This window comes from Ziziphus jujuba, chromosome 3 (genome assembly GCF_031755915.1).
Source record: "Ziziphus jujuba cultivar Dongzao chromosome 3, ASM3175591v1".
Taxonomy (NCBI): Eukaryota; Viridiplantae; Streptophyta; class Magnoliopsida; order Rosales; family Rhamnaceae; genus Ziziphus; species Ziziphus jujuba.
The window spans coordinates 14737655-14762629 of NC_083381.1; the positions used below are offsets into that span (position 1 = coordinate 14737655).

At 31.8% G+C, this 24975-nt stretch overlaps 8 protein-coding genes across 8 annotated transcripts; all 8 read right to left on the minus strand.

The window, feature by feature from the left end:
* Window positions 1-330: 330 nt before the first annotated feature.
* On the minus strand, window positions 331-1226 carry LOC107422273 (major strawberry allergen Fra a 1.05). The gene is made up of 2 exons (XM_016031701.4): window positions 953-1226; window positions 331-857 (listed from the first exon to the last, which is right to left on the minus strand). Exons 1-2 carry the CDS (start codon window positions 1134-1136, stop codon window positions 559-561), a joined length of 483 nt encoding a protein of 160 aa, XP_015887187.1. The 5' UTR covers window positions 1137-1226; the 3' UTR covers window positions 331-558.
* A 1597-nt stretch (window positions 1227-2823) lies between these two features.
* LOC107422286 (major strawberry allergen Fra a 1.05) lies at window positions 2824-3695 on the minus strand. The gene is made up of 2 exons (XM_016031715.4): window positions 3420-3695; window positions 2824-3316 (listed from the first exon to the last, which is right to left on the minus strand). The coding sequence occupies exons 1-2, from the start codon at window positions 3601-3603 to the stop codon at window positions 3018-3020; spliced, it is 483 nt and encodes a 160-aa protein (XP_015887201.2). The 5' UTR covers window positions 3604-3695; the 3' UTR covers window positions 2824-3017.
* A 1511-nt stretch (window positions 3696-5206) lies between these two features.
* On the minus strand, window positions 5207-6059 carry LOC107422288 (major strawberry allergen Fra a 1.06). Its single transcript, XM_048477297.2, has 2 exons — window positions 5782-6059; window positions 5207-5665 (listed from the first exon to the last, which is right to left on the minus strand). The coding sequence occupies exons 1-2, from the start codon at window positions 5963-5965 to the stop codon at window positions 5367-5369; spliced, it is 483 nt and encodes a 160-aa protein (XP_048333254.1). The 5' UTR covers window positions 5966-6059; the 3' UTR covers window positions 5207-5366.
* A 2364-nt stretch (window positions 6060-8423) lies between these two features.
* LOC107422289 (major strawberry allergen Fra a 1.05) lies at window positions 8424-9363 on the minus strand. The gene is made up of 2 exons (XM_016031718.4): window positions 9085-9363; window positions 8424-8900 (listed from the first exon to the last, which is right to left on the minus strand). The coding sequence occupies exons 1-2, from the start codon at window positions 9266-9268 to the stop codon at window positions 8602-8604; spliced, it is 483 nt and encodes a 160-aa protein (XP_015887204.3). The 5' UTR covers window positions 9269-9363; the 3' UTR covers window positions 8424-8601.
* Window positions 9364-10986: 1623 nt separating this feature from the next.
* Window positions 10987-11881, minus strand: LOC107422291 (major strawberry allergen Fra a 1.05-like). Its single transcript, XM_016031720.4, has 2 exons — window positions 11597-11881; window positions 10987-11465 (listed from the first exon to the last, which is right to left on the minus strand). The coding sequence occupies exons 1-2, from the start codon at window positions 11778-11780 to the stop codon at window positions 11167-11169; spliced, it is 483 nt and encodes a 160-aa protein (XP_015887206.1). The 5' UTR covers window positions 11781-11881; the 3' UTR covers window positions 10987-11166.
* Window positions 11882-14516: 2635 nt separating this feature from the next.
* On the minus strand, window positions 14517-15440 carry LOC107422287 (major strawberry allergen Fra a 1.05). The gene is made up of 2 exons (XM_016031716.4): window positions 15161-15440; window positions 14517-15001 (listed from the first exon to the last, which is right to left on the minus strand). Exons 1-2 carry the CDS (start codon window positions 15342-15344, stop codon window positions 14703-14705), a joined length of 483 nt encoding a protein of 160 aa, XP_015887202.1. The 5' UTR covers window positions 15345-15440; the 3' UTR covers window positions 14517-14702.
* A 1947-nt stretch (window positions 15441-17387) lies between these two features.
* LOC107422268 (major strawberry allergen Fra a 1.05) lies at window positions 17388-17963 on the minus strand. The gene is given in 2 exon segments (XM_060816046.1): window positions 17388-17686; window positions 17780-17963. Coding segments are annotated over 2 exon segments (483 nt in total).
* Window positions 17964-23450: 5487 nt separating this feature from the next.
* LOC107422290 (major strawberry allergen Fra a 1.05) lies at window positions 23451-24372 on the minus strand. Its single transcript, XM_016031719.4, has 2 exons — window positions 24088-24372; window positions 23451-23923 (listed from the first exon to the last, which is right to left on the minus strand). The coding sequence occupies exons 1-2, from the start codon at window positions 24269-24271 to the stop codon at window positions 23625-23627; spliced, it is 483 nt and encodes a 160-aa protein (XP_015887205.2). The 5' UTR covers window positions 24272-24372; the 3' UTR covers window positions 23451-23624.
* Window positions 24373-24975: the final 603 nt, after the last annotated feature.

Consider the following 24975-nt stretch of genomic DNA (forward strand, 5'->3'; position numbering starts at 1 on the left):
GAAGAAAGTTTTTATTAGAGGTCATTTGGTGTGGGAGTGTTTTTTTTTTTTTTTTCTCATATTGAAGAACATATTTAAAAGTTAAAAACAGATTGGAATTTATAATTTTTTTTTTCTTAACAAACAAAATATAATTAATAATTTATTTTTTCTTTTAAGACAGAACAACAATCGGTTCTCCACCCCATAAAAACCCCAAAGACAAAAAAAGACCTTTCTTCCCTTTTGCTTAAGGAATTGCTAAAATCCTTAAGCAAAAAATATAACTATTTGCTAATGTTTTCCAACCCATCAAAAGCATACAAAAGGGAAAATGTTACAGCTATAGGATTTTTCATTTTGGTATTGGAAGTAGAAAATTCATTATATGCAAGTAATATCCTTGATGATCACTATTTAAGATGTTTTTTATTTTCTTTTAACACAAGAAAAACAAATTTCCACACTTCAAAATCCTAAGGGAAAAAGAAAAAGCCCAAGCCAGAAATTGATGGGCATAACAGCAACAAACCACACTTTAATGAACAATATATGGAGAAAACATTGGTAAAACTGGTTTCAGTTGTAGGCATCAGGATTCTCCTGGAGGTACTTCTCGACAACCTTGAAGAGATGAGCTGCCTTTTCTTTCCCTGCCTTGATTTTGTCTTCTGTGATATCATGGTCGTTGCTCTTGGTGTGGTATTTGCTAACACTCTTGATGATGGATCCTCCATCAGCTGCTATAAACTTGTTCTCATAAGAGATTTTCTCAAGTTTCTCTGTCAAGGCATCTCCTTCGATCAAAGTATAGGCGTAAATGAAGTTGTCTTTGTCGACTGTTTCAATCTTTTGCTTTGAATAGTTGAAGTGGCTGCCTGCAAATTCATGACATTATGGTAATGAGAAAATGACACCAAAATACATGACAATAATGATTGAGATAATGATGTAAGAACCAACAAATACTAACCTTCACCGAAGGTGATCTTCTTGATGGTTCCAGCTCCTCCATCTCCTTCAATGATTTCAACAGACTTAACTGCATTAGGAGCAATCTTTGGAAAGAGGTTGTCTGCATCAAGGACAAAGGCCTTGAAAAGCCTTGCTGGAGGGATAGAGGAAGTGAATTCTGATTCATAAGATAGAACGCCCATGATGGCTGAAAGGGGTATGAAGAATGAGATCAAAGGAAAGAGTTAAAAGAGTGTGTTGCCGAAAATTGAAGGAGTTTTTAAGGTGATGAGAGATGCATATGCAGTTGCTATTTATAGGGTTTGTTTGATGGGTCAATCACTTTAGCCATGCAGTTCTTGCAATTTAATTTTTCATTAATTTAATTTTTTTAAAATATGGAACCTTCTATTTGGTCAAAGAAATTCATCTGTGAACATTGAATATGAAAAAACTACATTTGCCATAGAGGCTTGCTCTTTACTGAAGAAAAGAAATATAAAGAAATTGATTACAAAGAAGTCAATTTGGGTATGTTGTTACCTGTTTTCTGTTTGGTCAAAAAAAAAAAAAATCCCCTTTGTCGATCCAAAGAAAGGCTCAGTAGTTGGTGTTAAAGGTGTTTTTCCTTTAAAAAAGGCCCCAAAAAATAATCTTTTAAAAAAGTTGTTTCTAGATGATGTGCTATTGTTTAATGTTTATTAAGTTCACATGGACTGAAAAAAATTTGTGGATCATGTGCCTAGCAATTTAAGATATAAAAGCTGGAGAATCTTGGATTTTATAATAACATTTTAATTTCGTTAGACTGATTATTTTATTATTTATAACTTACAACAACAACATCATATCTATTTTTTCTCAGTTATCAGTGGCCAACAAATTCTGAATTGACATTTTTATTTTTTTATTTATTTTTCCTTTTTATATAGATTTAGATTTGTCATACTAGCTGTTGCCACTTGTTCTCATCATTAATGTTGACATAATAGCAATAATCTCAAAGAAATACAAAGTTATTTGGATACTGAATATTTAGTTTTGAATAGTTTAGCATATAAGATGTGCACAATCTTTTCATCTCATACATTTTACTCGTTTCTTCAGTTATGAGTATAAAAATAAAAACAGCTATATGTTACAAAATCCTGTCTACAGAATAACATTTGACAAAAATTTCAAATTGTTTTCACTTTTTCAAAACCCAAAACCACAACATCCTTTAATTTTCACTCAAAAATGGATCCTTAACAAAATAGACCCAGACCTGAAATGCAGTTGATGCTTTTTGAACTAGAAAAAAATTGAGCAAAATTGGAATCGAGGAAAATTTTTGAACTATGCTTCAAAGTTTTATTATTATGACTTATGAGAGTCTATTATATTAGAAATTTAACTAAGTCATTTAGCTATTGTTCACTATAAGGGGCCAAAATAGTCACTGGTTAGAGAGATTTTCTTTGGATATTTTCACAAGGGAAAGAGGACAGAAATCTTTTCATAGCCAGTTTTCTTTTCAGCCAAGCAAGATTGTAGGTTTGCTTTGCTTAAATAAAATAATCTTCAGAAGGTCATGTCTTAAATAGGAAATTGTCCATGCTTAATCTTCATTAATGAATTTGAAATACCAGACAACAAACCAACAAGTTCAATACTGAACCAGAAATAGGTATTTCCCAATGTCATAAAAGGATATTCATTGGATAGTTGCTTCTAGATAAAGAGTTAAAAGTTAATTTTGTTAATAGTCTAATTTCATTTGATTGATATTATTTTTGTGCTAATTTCTGTTTCTGTTATTGAAAGTTCTATGCTCTACATTTCTCTGTTTTGTACTCTGCTTTTACTATGCATTCTTTTAAAGGAAGTGAAGCATTCACTATTTGCAAGTTATATCTTTGATGATCACTCAACATATGCTTTTATTTGATTATAATAAAAGAAATAAAATGTTCACACTTTAACATTCTGAGGAAAAAGAAAAAGAAAAAAAAAGAGCCCAAAATCCAGAAATTGGTGGGAATGACTATGGGAAAACACACTTCAATGAACAATACATAGAGGTAACATTGATAAAACTAGTTTTAGTTGTAGGCATCAGGATTCTCTTGGAGGTACTTTTCAACAACCTTGAAGAGATGAGCTGCCTTTTCTTTCCCTGCCTTGATTTTGTCTTCTGTGATATCATGGTCGTCGGTCTTGGTGTGGTATTTGCTGATACTCTTGATGATGGATCCTCCATCAGCTGCAGTAAACTTGTTCTCATAAGAGATTTTCTCAAGTTTCTCTGTCAAGGCATCTCCTTCAATCAAACTGTAGGCGTAAACGAAGTTGTCTTTGTCAACTGTTTCAATCTTTTGCTTTGAGTAGTTGAAATGGCTGCCTGCAAATTCACGAAATTAAGGAGTGAGAAAATCACTCCAAAAAATAAAAATAAAAAAAAGGGCGATCATGGAGATAATGATGTAAAACCAAGTAGTACTAACCTTCACCAAAGGTGATCTTCTTAATGGTTCCAGCACCTCCATCTCCTTCAATGATTTCAACAGACTTAACTGCATTGGGAGCGAGCTTTGGAAAGAGGTTGTCTGCATCAAGCACAAAGGCCTTGAAAAGCCTAGCAGGAGGGATGGAGGAGGTGAACTCAGATTCATAAGATAGAACACCCATGATGGCTAAAAGTGTTCAAAAAATTAGATCAAAAGACGAATGAAGAGTTAAAAGAGTATTGCAAAAACTTGAAGGAGTTTTTGAGGTGATGAGAAATGCATTTTAGAGTTGCTATTTATAGATTTTGTGTGATGGGTCAATTACTTTAGTCAAGCAGTTGTTACATTTTATTTTTTATTTTTTATTTTTTGGCATGCTTGCAAATTTAAAGGGGAACCTTCTATTTGGTCAAAGAAATCCATCTTTGAAAAATATACTAAAAAACCTCCATTGGTTATAAATAAAGGTTTGCTCTTTACTGAAGAAAATAAACATGAAAAATTGATTAAAAAAACACGTCATATAGTCAATTTAGGTATGTTGTTACTTGTATTCTGTCTGGTCAAAGAATTCCCTTTGTTGATAACAACAAAGACGAGAGAAGACAAAAAGTGCTTCCAGATGTTGAGCTATTGTTGTATAAGTTCACATGGACTGAACGAATTGTTGATCATGTGAATAGCAACCTAAAATATAAAAGCTGGAGACTCTTGGTTTTTTTGTACCTTTTTGATTTTGTTAGGCTGATTATTTTATTTTTTTCTCTTATATCAGAGGCCTGAAAATTCTGAATTGAATTTATTTAACATAGATCTTATTAGCAGCTGCTACTACTTGTGTTTATCATTAATGGTGACAAAATAGCAATAATCTGAAAGAAATATGAAGTTATTTTGACATTGAACACTTACTTCTTAAGTAATACAATTATTTTCCTGCAATATCATAATTGAACCAAAAAAAGAAAAAAAAAAAAGGAAAAGAAAAAAACGTCCTCATTCTTTTTCAACCTATAAGACACTTTAGTCTGTATATGATGCGTACAGTCTGTTCATCTCATACATTTTACTCTGTTTAGTTATGATTAAAAAAAATATAATTATATGATACAGAAACCTTTCTAAAGAATAATCTTTTACAAAAACTTATATTTTTTTCACTACTTCAAAACTCGAAGTCACACATCCTTTAATTTTCACTTAAAAATCAATCCCCTACAAAGCAGACAGACCTGAATCTGGTTGATGCTTTTCGAACTAGAAAAAAAAAATGGAGAAAATGGAACCAAAGCAAAATTCTTAAACATGATTCAAAGTTTATTATTGTGTCTTATGAGAGTATATTATTAAGGAATTAAATGAGTCAATTACATATTGTTCACTGGTATGTTATAAGGTGCCAAAGAAATCTCTGGATATGAAGAAGCTCTTTGGATCATGCATAATTAAAAGAGAATAAAAATATTTTCACAGCCAGTTTTCTTTGCAGCCTAGCAAGTTTACAGAAAGCTTTTTCCAAAGATCTTCATTTTCATTAATGAATTAGAAGATATATATCTTACTGTCTTAAAAGATATTCATTGGATAGGTGCATATAGAAGGAAGTAAAGAAACTGATGGTACAAGGCTTTGAAATTTACCTTCTAATTTATTTGATTGGTATTATTTTTGAGCTAATTTTGTATCTGTCATTGATTTTTGTGTTTCTTTGTTATTGTGCTAATTTTCTTTCTCTATGCATTTATCAAAACGAAATGAAGCATTCATTATTTGCAAGCAGTAAATCTTTGATGACCACTCAACATATGTTTTTATTTGATTGTAGCAAAAGAAATACAAATGTTTATACCACAACATTCAGAGAAAGAAAATGAAAAAGACCAAGATAAGATATTTGTGGGCATAACAAGAGGCAATCACACTTCAATGAACAACAAAACTGATTTAGTTGTAGGCATCGGGATTCTCTTGGAGGTACTTCTCAACAACCTTGAAGAGATGAGCAGCCTTTTCTTTTCCTGCCTTGATTTTGTCTTCTGTGATATCGTGGTGGTCGGTCTTCGTGTGGTATTTGCTGACACTCTTGATAATGGATCCTCCATCAGCTGCTATAAACTTGGTCTCGTAAGAGATTTTCTCAAGTTTGTCTGTCAAGGCATCTCCTTCGATCAAACTGTAGGCGTAGACAAAGTTTTCTTTGTCGACTGTTTCAATCTTTTGCTTTGAATAGTTGAAGTGGCTGCCTGCAAATTCATGTAATTAAATGAATGAGAAAATGACTCCCCCCCAAAAAAAAGAAAAAAAGAAAAAGAAAAATGATGGGCATGGAGATAATGAAGTAAAACCAAGTAGTACTAACCTTCACCAAAGTTGATCTTCTTAATGGTTCCAGCTCCTCCATCTCCTTCAATGATTTCAACAGACTTAACTGCATTGGGAGCAAGCTTCGGAAAGAGGTTGTCTGCATCCAGGACAAAGGCCCTGAAAAGCCTTGCTGGAGGGATGGAGGAAGTGAACTCTGATTCATAAGATAGAACAGCCATTGTAGCTAAAAGGGTTTGAGAAATGAGAGAAAAGGAGGATTGAAAAGACCTAAGAATGTATTGCTGAAACTTGAAGGAGTTTTTGAGGTGAAGAGGAATGCATATTAGAGTTGCTATATATAGACTTCGTCTGAACCATCAATCACTTTAGCCATGCAGTTGTTACATTTTTTATTTTTTATTTTTTTTGTATGCTTGTAAATTTAGTAATGGAAGCTTCTATTTGGTCAAACAAATCCACCTTTGAATATTGATTCTGAAAAGCTTAACTGATTATGGAGGTTTGTTCTTTGCCATTAGAAAATCATATAAAAAATTGATAAGAAATAAGTCAAAAAGTTTAAGCTGCCTCCAAGTAGCAGATCAAGGTCTTCTTATTTTCTGTTAAAAAAAAAGAGAGGGGGGGAAGACTTTTCTTATTTGAGCTCTAATAATCTCAACAACTTTCATCCATAAATGCTGTTCTCGCACATAAATTAATTTGAAATTTATAAAATATTTTAATATTTTACTAGTCCATGTTGAATTCTGTTATTATTCTCATGTTAAAACCCTTTAGGTACTTTTTTATTGTGCTGCTATTATTCAAGCTGATATATAAATCGTAATAAATAAAAAAAAGGTGATAATGAATCTTTCTTATCAATCATAGTGGTCAATATATGTAACTATGATATTCTATATCCTATAAAACCTATTTATCTTAGTAATCTGGGTGTCCTTTTCTATGGATAAACATATCATGATTAGAACTGGAGGAAAAAAAAAAAAAAATCAGAAGATCATTGAAAAAAGTTGCTCAGTACATGTAAATAATTTTTATGAGTAATTTTTGGAATTTGAATAGAAAACTCCAAAAAAGGAAAAATCTTGCTTGAAGTAGTATAGTTGGGGATATGAGCAATGTGGGACCAATCTAGGGACCAATATAGGCATGTTGTTACTTGTTTTCTATTTGGTCAAAGAAATCATCTTTAGAGTTGATCCAAAAAAGGCTTAGCTGGTGTTAGAGGTGTGCTGCCTTAACAAAATACCAAAAGTGCCTTTTCTTTAAAAAAAAAGAAAAGAAAAAAACATGTTTTCATAGAATTGTGTATATGAGCAGTGTGGGACCAATCTAGGCATGTTGTTACTTGTTTTCTTTTTGGTCAAAGAAATCATCTTTAGAGTTGATCCAAAACAGGCTTAGTTGGTGTTAGAGGCGTGCTGCCTTAACAAAAGACCAAAAGTGTTTTTTCTTTAAAAAAATAAAATCAAAACAAAAATGAAATAAAATGTTTCCAGATAGTCTGCCATGGTTTTATTAGTTTACAAGGACTGAAATTTTGAATCATTTGATATCAACTTAAGTTATAAAAAAGTTGGAAAATCTTGGTTTTTAGTATCTTGTTTTTGTTGCTCATACTTATAATTTAATGTACATTTGGAGATGACTCCCTTCCCCAAAAAACATTAGCAGTACAAAAATATGTTCTTTCTCTAGCAATGGTGATTGTCGCTAGATGACCCCACAGCTTACTTTAGGATTATTAATTGATAAAATATTTTTAAGGTACCAATGTATTTTGAAATTGGTTGTTATTTTTGAGTAATTTAGGAATACTTTGTTCTGCAATATTTTAGTATCTATTATGTATACAATCTTTTTCATTTCATACATCTAGTCCTTTGTTTAATTATGAATAGTAAAACACAACTATATGTTATAAACCCATTAGATACAGAGTAACCTTAGAACAAAAACATTTCACATTGTATTCACTTAAAAAAAAAAAATCAATCCTCATTTGATGCTTTTGGAAATTGGAAAATAATTATGCAAATGAAATCGAAGCAAAAATTCTAAAATATGCTTCACTGTTTTATTTGTTAAGACTCATGAGAGTATATTTTTAGGGCCAGAGAGGATTAAAAATATAAGAGATTTACATATGGTTCACTGGTATAAGAATTCAAAGGTGTCTCTCTCATTATAGAGATTTTCATTGGAACATGCATAATGAAAACAGAACAGACATACCTTGAAAGCCAGTTATACCTGCAGCCTAGCAAGTTTTAGAGGTTGCGTGGTTTTTGAAGTTTTTTAAAATGTTCTCCTGAAGATCAGGTCTCTGATTGGAAAGAATGCATGCTTAATTTACATAAATGAATTAGAAACACAAAAGACCAAACCAAAAAGTTCAATATTGAGGCAGAACAGAAATATTTTTTTTTTTACTGTCATAAAAAATATTCATTGAATAGTTGCTTGAAAACTTTATGATAGTAGAAGGCTTTGAAATTTTGAGAGAAGTAGTTGGGTACTAGTTTCTAATTTCATTTTGATTGGTTTTCTTTGCTGTGATAGTTTATGTTTCTGTCATTGATTGTTCTATGCTCTAGGTTTCTCCTGTTTTACTCTGCTTTTCTTATGCTTTTACTTAAGGAAGTAGAGCATTTACCATTTGCATGTAATATCTTTGATGATCACTCAATATACGTTTTCATTTGATTATAATAAGAGAAATAAAATGTTGACACTTTAACATTATGAGGAAAAAAGAAAGAAGCCCAAAAGCAAGATTTTGATGGGCAAAACTATAAGAAAACACATTTCAATGAACAATATATAGAGGGTAACATTGATAAAGCTGGTTTTAGTTGTAGGCATCAGGATTCTCTTGGAGGTACTTCTCAACAACCTTGAAGAGATGGGCAGCCTTTTCTTTGCCTGCCTTGATTTTGTCTTCTGTGATATCATGGTCGTCGCTCTTGGTGTGGTATTTGCTGACGCTCTTGATGATGGATCCTCCATCAGCTGCTATAAACTTGTTCTCATAAGAGATTTTCTCAAGTTCGTCTGTCAAGGCATCTCCTTCGATCAAACTGTAGGCGTAGACGAAGTTGTCTTTGTCAACTGTTTCAATCTTTTGCTTCGAATAGTTGAAGTGGCTGCCTACAAATTCATCCAAATCCAATGAGGTTATGAGAAACTGACTTTGAAACATGGCTATAATCTCAAGTACTTATTTTTAAACGGTTCGAAAAGTACTTCCAAAATACTAAATGAGCATGATGATCATGGGAAAAAAAAAAAAAAAAATAATTTAAAATTGTAAACTAAGTGACAGTATACTAACCCTCGCCGAAGGTGATCTTCTTGATGGTTCCAGCACCTCCATCTCCTTCAACGATTTCAACAGACTTAACTGCATTGGGAGCAAGCTTTGGAAAGAGGTTGTCTGCATCAAGGACAAAGGCCTTGAAAAGCCTTGCTGGGGGGATAGAGGAAGTGAACTCTGATTCATAAGATAGAACAGCCATGGTAGCTTAAAGGGTTTGAGAATAGAGAGCGAAGGAAGATTAAGAACACTGAGAATGTATTGCTGAAACTTGAAGGAGTTTTTGAGGTGAAGAGAAATGCACATTGGACTTGCCATTTATAGACTTTGAGTGTGGGTATCGCTTTAGCCATGCAGTTGTTACAATTTATTTATTTATTTATTTTTTTGGCTGCTTGCAAATTTAATGACAGAAGCTTCTATTTGGTCAAGGAAATCCAACTTTGAATATTTATTCTGAAAAATCTTCACTGATTATGAAGGTTTGCTCTTTGCTATAGAAAATAAATACAAAAATTTAATTAGAACTAAGTCAAAAAGTTTAAGCCACCTCTAAGTAGCAGATCAAGGTTTTCTTATTCCAAGATTAAAAGGAAAAAAGTTATCTTATTTGAATTCTAATACACTCAACATCCTTGATCCATAAATATTTGTTCTTGGATATAATCAATTTGAAATAAGAAAATATTTTAATATTTTTCTAGTCCATCTAGAATTCTACAAGTATTCTTTTCTTAAAACCCAGGAGGTACTTTTTGTTTCGTTATTCTGCTATTATTTGAGCCGACATATAAATCTTCCTCATCAATTATGGTAATCAACAAATGTAATTATGATGTTTTATAAAACATATTTATGAAAGTATCCCGGTGCTTTTCATCTGGACAAACATATTGAACCTCAAAATCATCAATGTTCAACGTGCAAAATATCATGATTACAACTGAAAAAAAGAAATCGGGGCTCTAATTGAAAAAAAGTTGCTCAATACATCTAAATCATTTTCATGAGTTATTTTTGGAATTTGAATAGAAAATTCCCCCCCCCCCCCCCAAAAAAAAAAAAAAAAAAAAAAAGAAAAAAGGAAAATCTTACCTGTAGAATTATAATTGTATATACGAGTACAGTGGGACCAATCTAGGCATGTTGCTTCTTGTTTTCTATTTGGTTAAAGAAATCATCTTAGAATCGATCCAAACAAGGCTTAGTTGGTGTTAGAGGTGTGCTGCCTTAACAAAAGACCAATTTTTTTTTTTTTCTTTTATATATATATATATATATATATATTTTTTAAAAAAGGTTTCCAGATAGTATGCCATTGTTTAATAAGTTCACAAGGACTGAACAGAATTGTGAATCATTTAAAAAGGAACTTAGGAAATAAAAAGTTTCGAAAATCTTTATACCTACTGATATTTTCTTGCATATTTGGAGATCACCTTTTTTTAAAAAAAAAAAAAAAAAACATTTTAAGTGCAAAAAATATGTTTGTCACCAATAGTGATCTTCACTAGATTATTCCACAGCTAACATAACTTATTAATTGGCAAAATACTTTTTATGTACCAATTTATTTTGACATTGGCTGTTAACTTTTAAGAAATTTAGGAATTCTATTTTCTGCTCTATCATGATGGAAAAAAATAAATAAATAAAAAATCCCTCCACATTCTATTTCATTCAATATAAACACATTAGTGTCTATGATGTTTACAATCTTTTTCATTTCATACATTGACTCCATTGTTTAAATTATGAATATCACAACTATTTGCTACAAAATTAATCTATATAGAGTAATTTTTTCAGCAAAAATATTTCATATTGTCTTCACTTAAAAATAAATCCATATGAGCTAGGTTTCCCCTGTTTTTTACTCTGCTTTTTCTTATGCATTTTTGTAAAGGAAGTGGTGGAGCATTTACTATTTGCATGTAATATCTTTGAGGATCACTTGTCATGTATTTTTATTTGATTATAATAAAAGAAATACAAATGTTCACACTTTAACATTCAGTGTAAAACAAAAGCCCAAAAGCAACATATTGAGGGGTATAGCTATAGGAAAACACAAATAGAGGTAACATTGGTGAAGCTGTTTTAGTTGTAGGCATCAGGATTCTCTTGGAGGTACTTCTCAACAACCTTGAAGAGATGAGCAGCCTTTTCTTTCCCTGCCTTGATTTTGTCTTCTGTGATGTCGTGGTTGTCGCTTTTGGTGTGGTATTTGCTGACGCTCTTGATGATAGATCCTCCATCGGCTGCAACAAACTTGTTCTCATAAGAGATTTTCTCAAGTTTGTCTGTCAAGGCATCTCCTTCAATCAAACTATACGCGTAGACGAAGTTGTCTTTGTCAACTGTTTCAATCTTTTGCTTTGAATAGTTGAAGTGGCTGCCTGTAAATTTATACATAGAGGGAATGAGAAACTGACACCAAAACTTGCCCACAATCTCAACTACTTATTTGTAACAGTTTGATAAGTACTTCCAAAATAGTAATAATCATGTAAAAGTAAATAATACTAACCTTCGCCAAATGTGATCTTCTTGATGGTTCCAGCTCCTCCATCTCCTTCAATGATTTCAACAGACTTAACTGCATTAGGAGCAATCTTTGGAAAGAGGTTGTCAGCATCAAGGACAAAGGCCTTGAAAAGCCTAGCGGGAGGGATAGAGGAAGTGAACTCAGATTCATAAGATAGAACAGCCATGGTAGCTACAAGGTTTTTAAAAATGATATCAAAGAAAGAAAGAAAGACTAGGAGTGTATTGCTAAAGCCTGAAGTTGTTTTTTTGATGAAGAGAAATGCATATTAGAATTGCTATTTATAGACTTTGTCTGATTGGTCAATCACTTCAGCCATGCGGTTGTTGCAATTTTTTTTTTTTTTTTTTTTTTTTGTATGCTTGTAAATTTAATATGAAAACTTCTACTTGGTCAAAGAAATCCACCTTTGAATAATTCTGAAAAAAAACTCCATTGATTGTGACGATTTTCTCTTCAATGTAGACAAGAAATATTAAAAATTGATTACTAAGAACTTAAGATGTTTAAGCCTCCAAGTGATAGATCAAGGCTTTTCTTATTTCAAGATTAAAAAGAAAAAAAAAAAAACTTTTCTCATTTCAGTTCTAATACACTCAATAACTTTGATATATATAAATCTTCTCATCAATCATAGTAGTCAATAAATGTAATTATAGTATTCTATCAAAGTAATCTGGGTGTCTTTCATATGGACGAAGATATTGAACCTCAAAATCAGCAAATTTTAACTTACAAAGGATTATAATCAGAAGAAAAGATCATTGGAAAATAGTTTCCCAATAGATGTAAATCTTTAATGAGCAACCTTGGAATTTGATTAGAAAATTCTAAAACAGGAAAAATCCTACACTGTAGTATAACTGCATATATGAGTAGTGTGGGATCAATTTAGGCATGTTGTTACTTGTTTTCTATTTGGTCAAACAAATCGCCTTTGAGTTGATCCAAAAAAGGCTTAGTTGTTGTTAGAGGTGTACTCCCTTAACCAAAGACCAAAATTGTGATTTTGTTTCAAAATAAAAAGAGAAAAGATGTTTCTAGATGGTGTACCATTGAAATTGATAGCAATTTAAGATTTAAAAAAGTTGGGAATCATTTTTTTCTTTTTTATATTTGTGTAGAATGATTAATTAATTTAGTCCTTATAGCAACCAAACTTTAACTACATAGATGAGTCCCACAATTTACATGACAATTATTAATTGGAAAAAAATGCTATAAATTTACTTTTCTCATGTACGTTTTTGGTTTTACAAAAATATATGGCATCTCTCGCTGCTATTAGCAATGTTATGACCAAGAAAAAAAAAAAAAAGAGTTATTTTGAAATTTGACGTTTAGTCTTGAGTAATTTAGATAATTATTTTCCTGCAACATAAACATTAAAAACAAAAAAATCCTTCTCATTCTATTTCATCCAATATGACTTACATTCACTCTACTATATGTTATATAAAAATTTGTCTGCAGCGAATTTTTGAACAAAAATTTCACATTGCTGTCAATAATACTTGAAAAACTATAGCCACACATCCTGGAAAAAAAAAGAAAAAAAAGAATTGCAAATATGGAATCAGAGTTAAATTCTGAAATATACTTAACAATTTTATTATTATGACTTGGGAGATTATATTTCTTTTAGGAGAGGATTAAATGAGTCATTTACCATTTTTCCTATTGTTCACTGGTATAAGGAGCCAAAGCAATCTCTGGTAATATAAAGATTTTCATTGAAACATTCATAATGAAAACAGCAGAGAAATCTTTTGACAGCAGGTTCTTTAAAAATCTTTTGATACATGCAAAATATTTCATAGCATATGTGAACAGTGTGGACCCAATTTAATGTTAATGTTAAAAAGTCTCAGTTGGTGTTAGAGATTGATTCCTTAACCAAAGGCTAAAAGTGTTTTTACTTTAAAAAAAAAAGAAAAAAAAAAAGTGTTTCCAGATGGTGTGCCATTGTTTAACAAGTTCACATGGTCTGAACAAAATTGTGAGTCATTTGAATGGCATCTTAAAGACATAAAAAGGTTGGAGAATCTTTATTTTTAATGTCTTTTTAATTTATACATACAGATGATTTTATAGGTTTCAACAACCAAATGTAGATTATTCCTTTTAAATATAATCAAAGGATTAAAAAAAAAAAAAAAAGAAAAGTTATTTGCCTGCCTTTATTTTGTCTTCAGTGACATTTGAACAAAAAATTCCATGTTTTTTCACTACTTCAAAACCCAAATGCAAACGTCCTATAATTTTCACAAAAATCCATATTTTTTTAACTACTTCAAAACACCCAAATGCAAACATCCTTTAATTTTCACTTCAAAATTGATCCCCCAACAAAACAAACAGAAGATAAATGTGGTTGATGGCTTTGGTGCCGGGAAAAACAAAATTGCAGAAATGGAATTGAAACAAAAAATTCAGAAATATGCTTCAACGACTTAAATTTTTACTCTTATAGCTTACGAAAGTATATTTTTTAAGACTAGAGAATCAATATGAATAAATTATTATTATAGCCTAAGTTTATAGGTTGACTTGTTAGAAGATTAATAAAATGTTGTCAACAAGTTCAGGTCTCAGATAGGAAAAGTATGCATGCTTAATCATGTTCAATAGTGAACTAGAACAAATATTCCTTTTTGTTATAAATATTAATTGGATATTCTAGATAAGGAACTATAGAAATTTTTTTAACAGTAAAAGGATTTGAAATATGGAGACAAGTAGTTGTGTGGTATCTTTAATTTAATTTGATTGATATACTTTGTTGGTCCAATTTTCTGTTCTGCCTTTGATTTTTCTATGCTCCAGGTTTCCTCTGTTTTATACTCTGCTTTCACTACGCATTTTTTTAAAATTGAAGCATTCACTGTATGCAAGTCATACCTTTGATGATCACACAAAAAATATTTTTATTTGATTATAATTAAAGAAATACAAATGTTCACACTTTAACATTCTGAGAAAAAAAAAAAAAAAGAAAAGAAAATCACAAGCCAGATATTGTTGGGAATAACTGTAAGAAACCACACTTCAATGAGCAACATATATAGGTAACATTGGTGAAACTGTTTTAGTTGTAGGCATCAGGATTCTCTTGGAGGTACTTCTCAACAACCTTGAAGAGATGAGCAGCCTTTTCTTTCCCTGCTTTGATCTTGTCTTCAGTGATTTCATGGTCGTCGGTCTTGGTGTGGTATTTGCTGACACTCTTGATGATGGATCCTCCATCAGCTGCGACAAACTTGTTCTCATAAGAGATTTTCTCAAGTTTGTCTGTCAAGGCATCTCCTTCAATCAAACTGTAGGCGTAGACAAAGTTGTCTTTGTCAACTACTTCAATCTTTTGCTTTGAATAGTTGAAGTGGCTGCCTGCAAATCCATACAATGAAAGAATAAGAAACTGACTTCGAAACTTGGCCATGATCTTAAGTTCTTAATTTTTAACTTTGAAAGTACTTCCAAAATACTAAATGAACATGATGATCATGAAAAAAAAAAAAAATGATGTAAACTAAGTAACATACTAACCCTCGCCGAATGTGATCTTCTTGATGGTTCCAGCTCCTCCATCTCCTTCAATGATTTCAACAGACTTAACTGCATTGGGAGCAAGCTTTGGAAAGAGGTTGTCTGCATCAAGGACAAAGGCCTTAAAAAGCCTAGCTGGAGGGATAGAGGAGGTGAACTCAGATTCATAAGATAGAACACCCATGATCACTAAATGGTTAAAAAAATGAGACCAAAGGAAGAAGAATGAAGAGTGAAGTGTGTATTCCTGAAACTTGAAGGAGTTTTTGAGGTGATGGGAAATGGATTTTAGAGTTGCTATTTATAGACTCAGTGTGATGGGTCAATTACTATAGCCACGCAGTTTTTACATTTTTTTTTTCCTTCGTTTTTTTCATGCTTTGAAAATTTAATATCAAACCTTCTATTTGGTCAAAGAAATCCACCTTTGAATATTGGTTATATAAAGGTTTGCTATTTGTTGAAGAAAATAAATATAAAAAATTGATTAAAAAGAAGTCAAAAAGTTTAAGCCTCCAACTAGTTTTTTTTGTTTTGTTTTTTTTAATAATTTCAAGATTAAATAAATAAATAACTTGCATAACTTATTGTCACATGAATGACAGTTCAGATAGGGGAACCTTCAACCTCAACTAGTAGATCAAGGTTTTCAATATCAACATCAGCTGATGGTAGTAACTATAATATTGTACAAAACATTAATACTATTCATCTGGACAAAGATATTGGACCCCAAAAGTATCAATCTCCTACTTACAAAATATCATTGTTATAGCTGGTGAAAAAAATTCAAAAGATCATTCAAAAAAATTGCTCATTACATGTAAATAATTTCTGAGTTGTTTGGATTTTGAATAGAAGATTCTGGAGAGGAACATTTACCTGTAGTATAATGGTATACATAAGCAGTGTGGGACCAACTCAGGCATGTCATTACTTGTTTTTTGTTTGATCAAAGAAATATTCTTTGAGATGATCCAAAAGAGGCTTAGTTGGTCTTAGAGGTGTGCTTCCCTAACCAGAGGCCAAAAGTATTATTGCTTTAAAACTGATCAGGAAAAAGAAATGTTTCCAGATGGTGTTCTATTGTTTAATAAATTCACATGGACTGAACAGCAACTTAAGATATAATAAAGTTGGGGTACCTTGGTTTTTAGTACCTTTTTAATTCGTATATACTGATATTTTATTGTACTTTTGGAAATGATACTTTTCGAAAATATTCAAGGTATAAAAAAGAAAAAAAATGTTGTTAATCACCAATAGTGATTGACACTAGATGATCCCACAACTGACATAATGATTATAATTGGATTAATATTTAGAAAGTCCACCACGTCAGCTGTTGGGTTCCACTCCTCTGTTTGATTATAAATTGTAATATATAAACATATGTTACAAAATCAAAAGCTACACAACCTTTAATTTTCACTTAAAAATCAACACTCATGTGGTTGATGGTTTTGAAGTTGGAAAATAGTTGCGTTGAAATCAAAGAAAAATTCTTAAATATGCTTCACAATTTTAAAACTTATGAGAGTATATTTGTTGGACTAGACAAGACTAAATTTGAGACATTTAGCTATTGCTCACTGGTATAAGTGGCCAAAGGAGTCTCTGGTTATAGAGATTTTTATTGGATCATGCATAATGGAAACAGTACAGAAATTTTTTGGTAGCTAATTTAGTTTGCAGCCTGGCAAGTATTATAGGTTGCTTAGTTGGAAGTTAAATAAAATATTCCTCAGAAGGTTATGTCTCTGAAAGGGAAATACTCATGCTTAATTATGTACATTACTAAGCAGTATTTCCTAATTTCATAAGAGGTATTCATTGAATAATTGGTTCTAGACAACGAATTAAAGAAACTTTTGATGGTACAAGGCTTTGAAATTTTGAGGCAAGTGGTTGGGTGGAACCTACTAATTTCATTGCAATGACATTCTTATTTGTGCTAATCTGTTTCCCCTGTGTTGTACTCTGTTTTTTCTATGTATAATTTTAAAGGAAGTGGAGAATTCACTATTTGCAAGTAATATCTTTTATGATCACTCATCATATGTTTTTATTTGATTATGGTAAAAGAAATGAAATGTTCACACTTTAACCTTCTGAGAGAGAAAAAAGAAAAAAAAATAAAAAGAAAAAAGAAAAATAAAAAGCCCAAGCTAGGTATTGATGGGCATTACAATAGGAAAACACACTTCAATGGACTACAAAACTGGTTTTAGTTGTAGGCATCAGGATTCTCTTGGAGGTACTTCTCAACAACCTTGAAGAGATGAGCAACTTTTTCTTTCCCTGCCTTGATTTTGTCTTCAGTGATGTCGTGGTTGTCGCTTTTGGTGTGGTATTTGCTCACACTCTTGATGATGGATCCTCCTTCAGCTGCTATAAACTTGTTCTCACAAGAGATTTTCTTGAGTTTGTTAATCAAAGCATCTCCTTCAATCAAACTGTAGGCGTAGACGAAGTTGTCCTTGTCAACTGTTTCAATTTTTTGCTTTGAATAGTTGAAGTGGCTGCCTGCATATTCATGACATTGATGGAAATAAGAATCAGACTCCAAAAAACATGATGATCATGAAGATTAGTATGTAAAACTAAAATAATACTAACCTTCACCAAAGGTAATCTTCTTGATGGTTCCAGCACCTCCATCTCCATCAATGATTTCAACAGACTTAACTGCATTGGGAGCAATCTTTGGGAAGAGGTTGTCAGCATCAAGGACAAAGGCCTTGAAAAGCCTAGCTGGAGGGATAGAGGACGTGAACTCTTATTCATAAGATAGAACAGCCATGGTTGTCAGGACCCGTCCAAAATTCCTCACTGGAACCCTAGACAAGCCCTGATCCCAGGGAAACCCTACCAGATCCTTCAATGGAAAATTCGGCAGAACCTCCCCTAAGGGTTGGACTTACCACAAATTTCCTGCCCTGAAAACACACTTCTATATACATCCCCTTATTCCTCTCACATTACTACAATTTAATTCCACAAATTTACAGCACTCCAAAATAGTAACAGGGATTTAATACAGTATTTAATAAAATGTGTCCAATATAGTATACGGATCATTATACAAATAAATATGAAATTTATTCAATGTCAGATAAGAAAGCAATACAAGATGAAGAGGAAAAAAGGGAGGAAATGCTTCTTGGACTATTGACAATGAACTGGACGTTGGACTCGCCCCGCACGATCAACGTCTCCCAATCCTTGTACCTAGGGGAACGGAATTTAAAAATATAAGATGCTAATCATTTTAGTGAGTGACCCTATCTAATGTACAATTATAATAGTAACGATAATTATCGTACACTTGATTAATTAAGAATAAATAAGTAAATAAATAATAATTAATTGGAAATAATATTTTCTCTCAAAACCCTCACCATTCACTTCGTTGGAAAGGTTCCCCTTTTAAAACATTTTCGCAAAACCCAATCTTTTATGCCCCAAAAATCAAGAAATAATTAGTCAAATAAATTTCAAATAAAATACAAGAATTTAAGGATCTAAATTTGTAATGGAAATATAGAATAAGACATCATTGGGTACAATAAATAAAATCTTAAATAAACTTGTATTGAAGAAATTTGGCATAAGAACAAAAATAAACCCAATATATAAATTATAAGATTTATTAATTAAATCAATGAAATAATCAAAAAACATTTTAAATTAATTTAAACATCTATATAAAACAAATGATAAAAATATAACAGAATTTATCCTATAATACCAATCGATTTAAATGATAAAATCAAGGCAAATAACTTATAAACATTAATGAGAATAGGTAATAAAATCACGATAACAATTTCATAAAATTTGTGTAAAGCTTTAAATTTAAATAAATAATAAAAACAACATTAAATATATTCTTAATTTAAATACAATTTCAAATATTTATTTTGAAATCCATGTTCTAAAAATCAGTTGATGCATCCACTATATACCAGTGACGCCAATGGTACCCAGCGTCCCAAGGTACCGCCAGACAGGAGGTTAAAGAAAGAAACCGGCATACGGTCGCATGGCATCCCATCGCGCCGCTGCAAACAGGCATCCCGGCCATGGAGGGGCGGCCTACCCTCATCCAATGACAACCACAGGATAACCCCATAAATCACCTGTGCGCTACTCACACCCACCTGCACGCTAATCATATCCATGTGCGCATTAATCACATCCATATACACAGAACACCAATATGTGTATGGTGCATCTAAAACAAATAACCATATTATTATTAAAATGCCCAATTTTTCCAAAATTCACTGTGGGAATTATACCATTTTTCAAACTCACATTCCCACATTTTTCTTTAATCTTCATCATAAATCCACCACTTTAAAATCCATCAAGTTCAAATCCATCAATTTGAATATACAAAATTTTCATTGGCATAAGGTCAAGCCATTAGTATTTGAATGCATAAATATTTTTGAAACATAATAATTTAAATCCATATTTTTCTCAAATTTTCAAAAATTAATTTAAATCAACATATCCTTTAAACCCATATAAACTTCATAAATAATTAAATTCCACGATTCCTCAATATATAATAAATTTAAAATAAATAATTCCCTTCAAATCCGTAAAATCAATCCATACCAAAGTAATATTAAATCACATAATTTCATAAGTATTAAAATCATATAACTATGCACAATAAATCTAATAATAAACATAACAATAAATTAAAGGAATTAAAACCACAATTCCTTTAATTCACAAATATATTTTTGGCACCAAAACACACATTGAAATTATCATAAATTAACAATATAAAATTAAAGAGTAATTTTATTAAATCACTAACACATAAAACATAATTTCCAAATAATCAATTAATAAAAAATATATAATTAATCACCCAAAATAATTTTGAAGGTGGGTTACTCACCTCGAGCACGCAATTAACCCAAGATCCTCCATGGGATAAATTCCACGACGCACACGTGCTCCTAGAACAACAATATTGTACAACTCAAATAAATTAATATTTTATTCGGATAAATAATACCCGGTACCCAGGGGAACTAACACAAACATTAACCAAAATTTACGAGTAATATATCGAAACGAAGCTTATGGTACGAGGATCGCATTATCGGCCTCCATTGACCCCAATTCCGCCGGTGGTGGTTGGAATTTGCCCGGGAAGTACCGGCCGAACTTCACCTCCTCATAACTTGCGAACCACTTCAAATTTAAACAATCGGAGACCATATTTGAACTCAGAGGACCCAAAATAGGGGAAAAGAGGTGGAAGATTGGATTGGGTTGGCCAGAAACGGTGAGAATGGCCGGAAAAACAAAATGAGCCGCCTCCGCCTTCAACCGCCGATCTGGGCGCATCACTGATTGGCCGGCCGCCAAACTTGGGGCCTGAATTTAAGAAACGGCAAGGACCCGAGAGGAGAGGAAGAAGAAGAAGAAAGAATTCGGGGGAGGGGGGGGGGGGGCTGTTTTTTCCCACGTGGGGGAAGAAAAAAAGGAAAAAAGAAAAAAGAAAAAGAAAAAGAAATAAAAAGAAAAGAAAATAAAATAATTAATTAATATTAAAATAATATTATTGTATAGAATAATAATAAAATAATATGGTATTTAACCATAGTTAACATGTGGCATCTCATCGTTGTGACACATGGCACCTTTTATTAAGTCACACGTGGTATACTGTTCATATATTTAAAAATAATATTAAAATAATATTGTATTTGAAAAACTCTACAGGTCCATAATTTTCAAACCACATGTCCAAATTGGACGTACCACTAGTCTATGAACTCGTATCGACGAGTACTTCACAACCATGCATGAGTCAAAGCTCGACTTTGCATGAACAAAAAGTCAACTCCGACATCCCTTGGACAGTTTGGACCTTAACTTGTTTTGCTCATAACTTTCAAACCGTAGCTCCGTTTTCAACATGCTACTAGTTTATGGACTCGTGACAACGTGTACTTTTTAGTGGTACCTCGGTCAATGTGAAATTCCATCAGGAACAAAAAGTCAACATTTGATCTCTTCTCGATCAACGACGGTCAAACCCGGTTAACCTTGGTCAAATTTTAGAAATTTCCAATGTACTTTGGGATGGGATGTTACAATGGTTGTTAAAAGGGTTTGAGAAATGAGAGCAAAGAAAGAATGAAAGACTAGGATTGTATTACTAAATCTTGAAGTAGGATTTAAGATGAAGAGATATGCATATTAGTGTTGCTATTTATTGACTTTGTCTGAAGGATTACCCTGAGTTAATTTCGGCATAAGGTTTTTGCAAATTTTGCATGCTTCCATATTTACTATGGAAGCTTCTACTTGGTCAAAGAATGATGCTTTATAATATTATGAAAAAGCTCCACTGATATAAAGGGTTTGTTTGTTTCAAATATATATATATATATATAAAGGGTTTGGTCTTTATAAGTCCTATGATTGAAAAGAACCCATACAGTTTCTGGCTGCTAACTAATCTCATAAAAAGGACAGTTTATATAACTTCATTAGTTTGAAGAAACTTAAGGCAAATTAGAATATTGTTGTTTAAATTATGAAAAAATGACGTGTATTGATGGTCATTGGTCAATGATGTCAACTCTTCTTGTCTGCTATTCGCTGAATTCAAGCTTTCAACTCTGCATCACAATATCACCCTCTAAAAATTAAAGGGAAAAGTAAAGGAGGCTGTTCAAATACTAATTTTGTTTAAGATGGTGTTCTCATAGGCAAGCATGTTGTGCGAAAAGAATAAAAATTAGTTCTCCTATAAAAGAGTGCTTTGATCTAAAAGTTTTGAAAAATGCAATTAAATAACATTGACTACATTTTAATTTTTCAAAGTCAAGCAAATTAAAAAGCTGGAGTGAGTTACCTAAACTAAGCGTGAAAAACTCATAAAAATTTCCCACTGGATTACTTAATCATTAATTATTAATTAATTAATAGATTTAATACTTCTTTCAGAAAATAATTATTAGGTCCTATCCTATGCTTTTTGAGCCTCATGCATGGAAAACAATAATTCCTCTTTGGCAGTTTCAACTCAAATAGTACCATTTGATATCTTTTCACTAAAATTTCTGTTGGGTTACTTAATTATTAATTAGTATAATGTACTTATATTCGTTCTGATATAAAGTCATAGTCAATATATTACATATATTTTACAACACCTATTTACCAAAGTACAATGGGTGTATAATTCATCTGGATTAAGATATGAACCTCTCAAAATGATCAATCAATTAGAAAAAGGTTCCTCAATACATATACATGTGATATCATTCAATTCCTCAAAAATTTTGGAATTTGCATAGAAAATTCCAAAAAGGAAAAATTTTAAAACTGTTGTATAATCTTCTTATATATGGAAAATGTGGGACAAATTTTGGCATCTTGGTTCATATTTTATGTTTGGTCAAACAACTCTGCCTTTCAATTGACCCAGAAAGTCGGTGTTAGAGGTGTGCCCTCTTAACCAAAGACAAAAAATCATTTTCTTTATTTGGGAAAAAAATAATAATAATAAAAAAGAGAAGAGTTTCTAGATGGTATATATTCAATTGTTTAATAATTCCATGTGGATTGTACATAATTGAGGATTATTTTCTGAGTAGCTATTTTGGAGGTAGAAGTTGTAGAATCTTGGTTTTGGGTACATTTTCTAATTTGGTGCAGTCTAATGATTATACATTGTTGGAGCGGTATTCAAAACTTTGAGACAATGCCTTTTGGAAATATTCAATCAAAGGATCAAAATTGGAAATTATTTTTTGTGCAATTTAGAACATTTTTTTGCCATGCAGTAATGATTTAGGATCATTCATAATTGTTCATAGTAATTCAAGAAAACCCACATATCCTCAAAGGTGGTCGATGGAAAATTCCGAAATATGTTTCACAGTTTCTTAACCATTTGAAGTTAATACTTTGATAGCAGGCTTGCTAAGCAGCCTAACAAATTTATTTTTATTGGTTTTTGGCTGCAAGTTCTTTGGAATGCTCTTCCAAAAGGTCGAGTCCTTGATAACCATACTAGTTATCAACCTAACAACTACTATATATGGTGGTTAAATTGAGTTGGTTAACTTTTATTTGAAGAAATATGAGATGGAAAAGTATATGTAGAATTGTACGTTCAACTCTAACTATTTTTTTCTCTATATTCATTGATAAATAGCCATTGACTGTTCTATGCTATAGGTTTCCCCTGTTTTGTACTCTGCTTTTGCTATGCATTTTGTTAAAGGAAGTAGATAATTCACTATTTGACAATGCTATATTTGGTGATCGCTCACCTGATGTTTTTATTTGATCATAATAAAAGAAATACAAAATGTTCACACTTCAACATTCTGAGAAACAAAAACTTGCCGAAAGAAACTGATATTTATGGGCATAAACTATAGGAAATCACACTTCAGTGAACAATAAAATTGGTTTAGTTGTAGGCATCAGGATTCTCCTGGAGGTACTTCTCAACAACCTTGAAGAGATGGGCAGCCTTTTCTTTTCCTGCCTTGATTTTGTCTTCTGTGATATCATGGTCATCGCTCTTGGTGTGGTATTTGCTGACGCTCTTGATAATGGATCCTCCATCAGCTGCTATAAACTTGTTCTCATAAGAGATTTTCTCAAGTTTGTCTGTTAAGGCATCTCCTTCTATCAAACTGTAGGCATAGACGAAGTTGTCTTTGTCAACTGTTTCAATCTTTTGCTTTGAATAGTTGAAGTGGCTGCCTGCAAATTCATACAATGAGGGAATGAGAAACTTTCTATGAAACTTTTCTATAATCTTAAGTGCTTATTTTTAATAGTTTGAACAGTACTTTCAAAATACTAAATGAATATGATGATCATGAAAAAAAAAATACATGATGTAAACTAAGTAACATTATACTAACCCTCGCCGAAGGTGATCTTCTTGGTGGTTCCAGCTCCTCCATCTCCTTCAATGATTTCAACAGACTTAACAGCATTGGGAGCGAGCTTTGGGAAGAGGTTGTCTGCATCAAGCACAAAGGCCTTGAAAAGCCTAGCCGGAGGGATAGAGGAAGTGAACTCTGATTCATAAGATAGAACTGCCATGGTAGCTAAAAGGGTTTGGAAAAATGAGATCAAAGGAAGAATCAAGAGTTAGGAGTTAATTGCTGAAACTTGAAGGAGTTTAAGAGGCGATGAGAAATGCATATCAGTTTTGCTATTTATATAGTATGTGTGATGGGTCAATTAATTTAGCCATGCAGTTGTTACATTTTTTTTTTTCTTTTTGTTTTGCGTGCTTGAAATTTAATATGGAACCTTCTTTTTGGTCAAAGAAATCCATATTTGAATACTGATTATAAAGGGTGGGCAATTTTCTGAAGAAAAGAAATAAAAAAATAAAAATAAAAATTGATTCAAAAGTAGTCAAAAAGATTAAGCCACCAACTAGTAGATCAATGTTTTCTATTTCAACATTTAAAAAAATAAAAAATAAAAAATACCCGCATAAGTTACTGTCACAGGGGAACCTTCAACCTTAGCTTATAGTATTATTCGGGTATATAAAATGTTTGTAGATACTTGTCTAGGCATGTAGTTACTTGTTTTCTGTTTGGCCAAAGAAATAGCCATTGAGTTGATCCAAAAGAGGCTTAGTTGGTCTTAGATGTGTGCTAAAGACTAAAAGTATTTTTTCTTTAAAAACGAAAAGAAAAAAGGATAGGTTTCCTTATCATGTGCTATTGTTTAATAAGTTCACGTGGACTGAACAAAATTGTGAATCATTAGAATAGCAAATTAAGATATAA

Coding starts and splice junctions, on each gene's coding strand:
- LOC107422273 (XM_016031701.4), bottom strand. CDS start 1,136: ATGGGCGTTCTATCTTATGAATCAGAATTCACTTCCTCTATCCCTCCA. Junction 858..952: donor GAAGATCACCTTCGGTGAAG/GTTAGTATTTGT, acceptor ATGAATTTGCAG/GCAGCCACTTCAACTATTCA.
- LOC107422286 (XM_016031715.4), bottom strand. CDS start 3,603: ATGGGTGTTCTATCTTATGAATCTGAGTTCACCTCCTCCATCCCTCCT. Junction 3,317..3,419: donor GAAGATCACCTTTGGTGAAG/GTTAGTACTACT, acceptor GTGAATTTGCAG/GCAGCCATTTCAACTACTCA.
- LOC107422288 (XM_048477297.2), bottom strand. CDS start 5,965: ATGGCTGTTCTATCTTATGAATCAGAGTTCACTTCCTCCATCCCTCCA. Junction 5,666..5,781: donor GAAGATCAACTTTGGTGAAG/GTTAGTACTACT, acceptor ATGAATTTGCAG/GCAGCCACTTCAACTATTCA.
- LOC107422289 (XM_016031718.4), bottom strand. CDS start 9,268: ATGGCTGTTCTATCTTATGAATCAGAGTTCACTTCCTCTATCCCCCCA. Junction 8,901..9,084: donor GAAGATCACCTTCGGCGAGG/GTTAGTATACTG, acceptor ATGAATTTGTAG/GCAGCCACTTCAACTATTCG.
- LOC107422291 (XM_016031720.4), bottom strand. CDS start 11,780: ATGGCTGTTCTATCTTATGAATCTGAGTTCACTTCCTCTATCCCTCCC. Junction 11,466..11,596: donor GAAGATCACATTTGGCGAAG/GTTAGTATTATT, acceptor ATAAATTTACAG/GCAGCCACTTCAACTATTCA.
- LOC107422287 (XM_016031716.4), bottom strand. CDS start 15,344: ATGGGTGTTCTATCTTATGAATCTGAGTTCACCTCCTCTATCCCTCCA. Junction 15,002..15,160: donor GAAGATCACATTCGGCGAGG/GTTAGTATGTTA, acceptor ATGGATTTGCAG/GCAGCCACTTCAACTATTCA.
- LOC107422290 (XM_016031719.4), bottom strand. CDS start 24,271: ATGGCAGTTCTATCTTATGAATCAGAGTTCACTTCCTCTATCCCTCCG. Junction 23,924..24,087: donor GAAGATCACCTTCGGCGAGG/GTTAGTATAATG, acceptor ATGAATTTGCAG/GCAGCCACTTCAACTATTCA.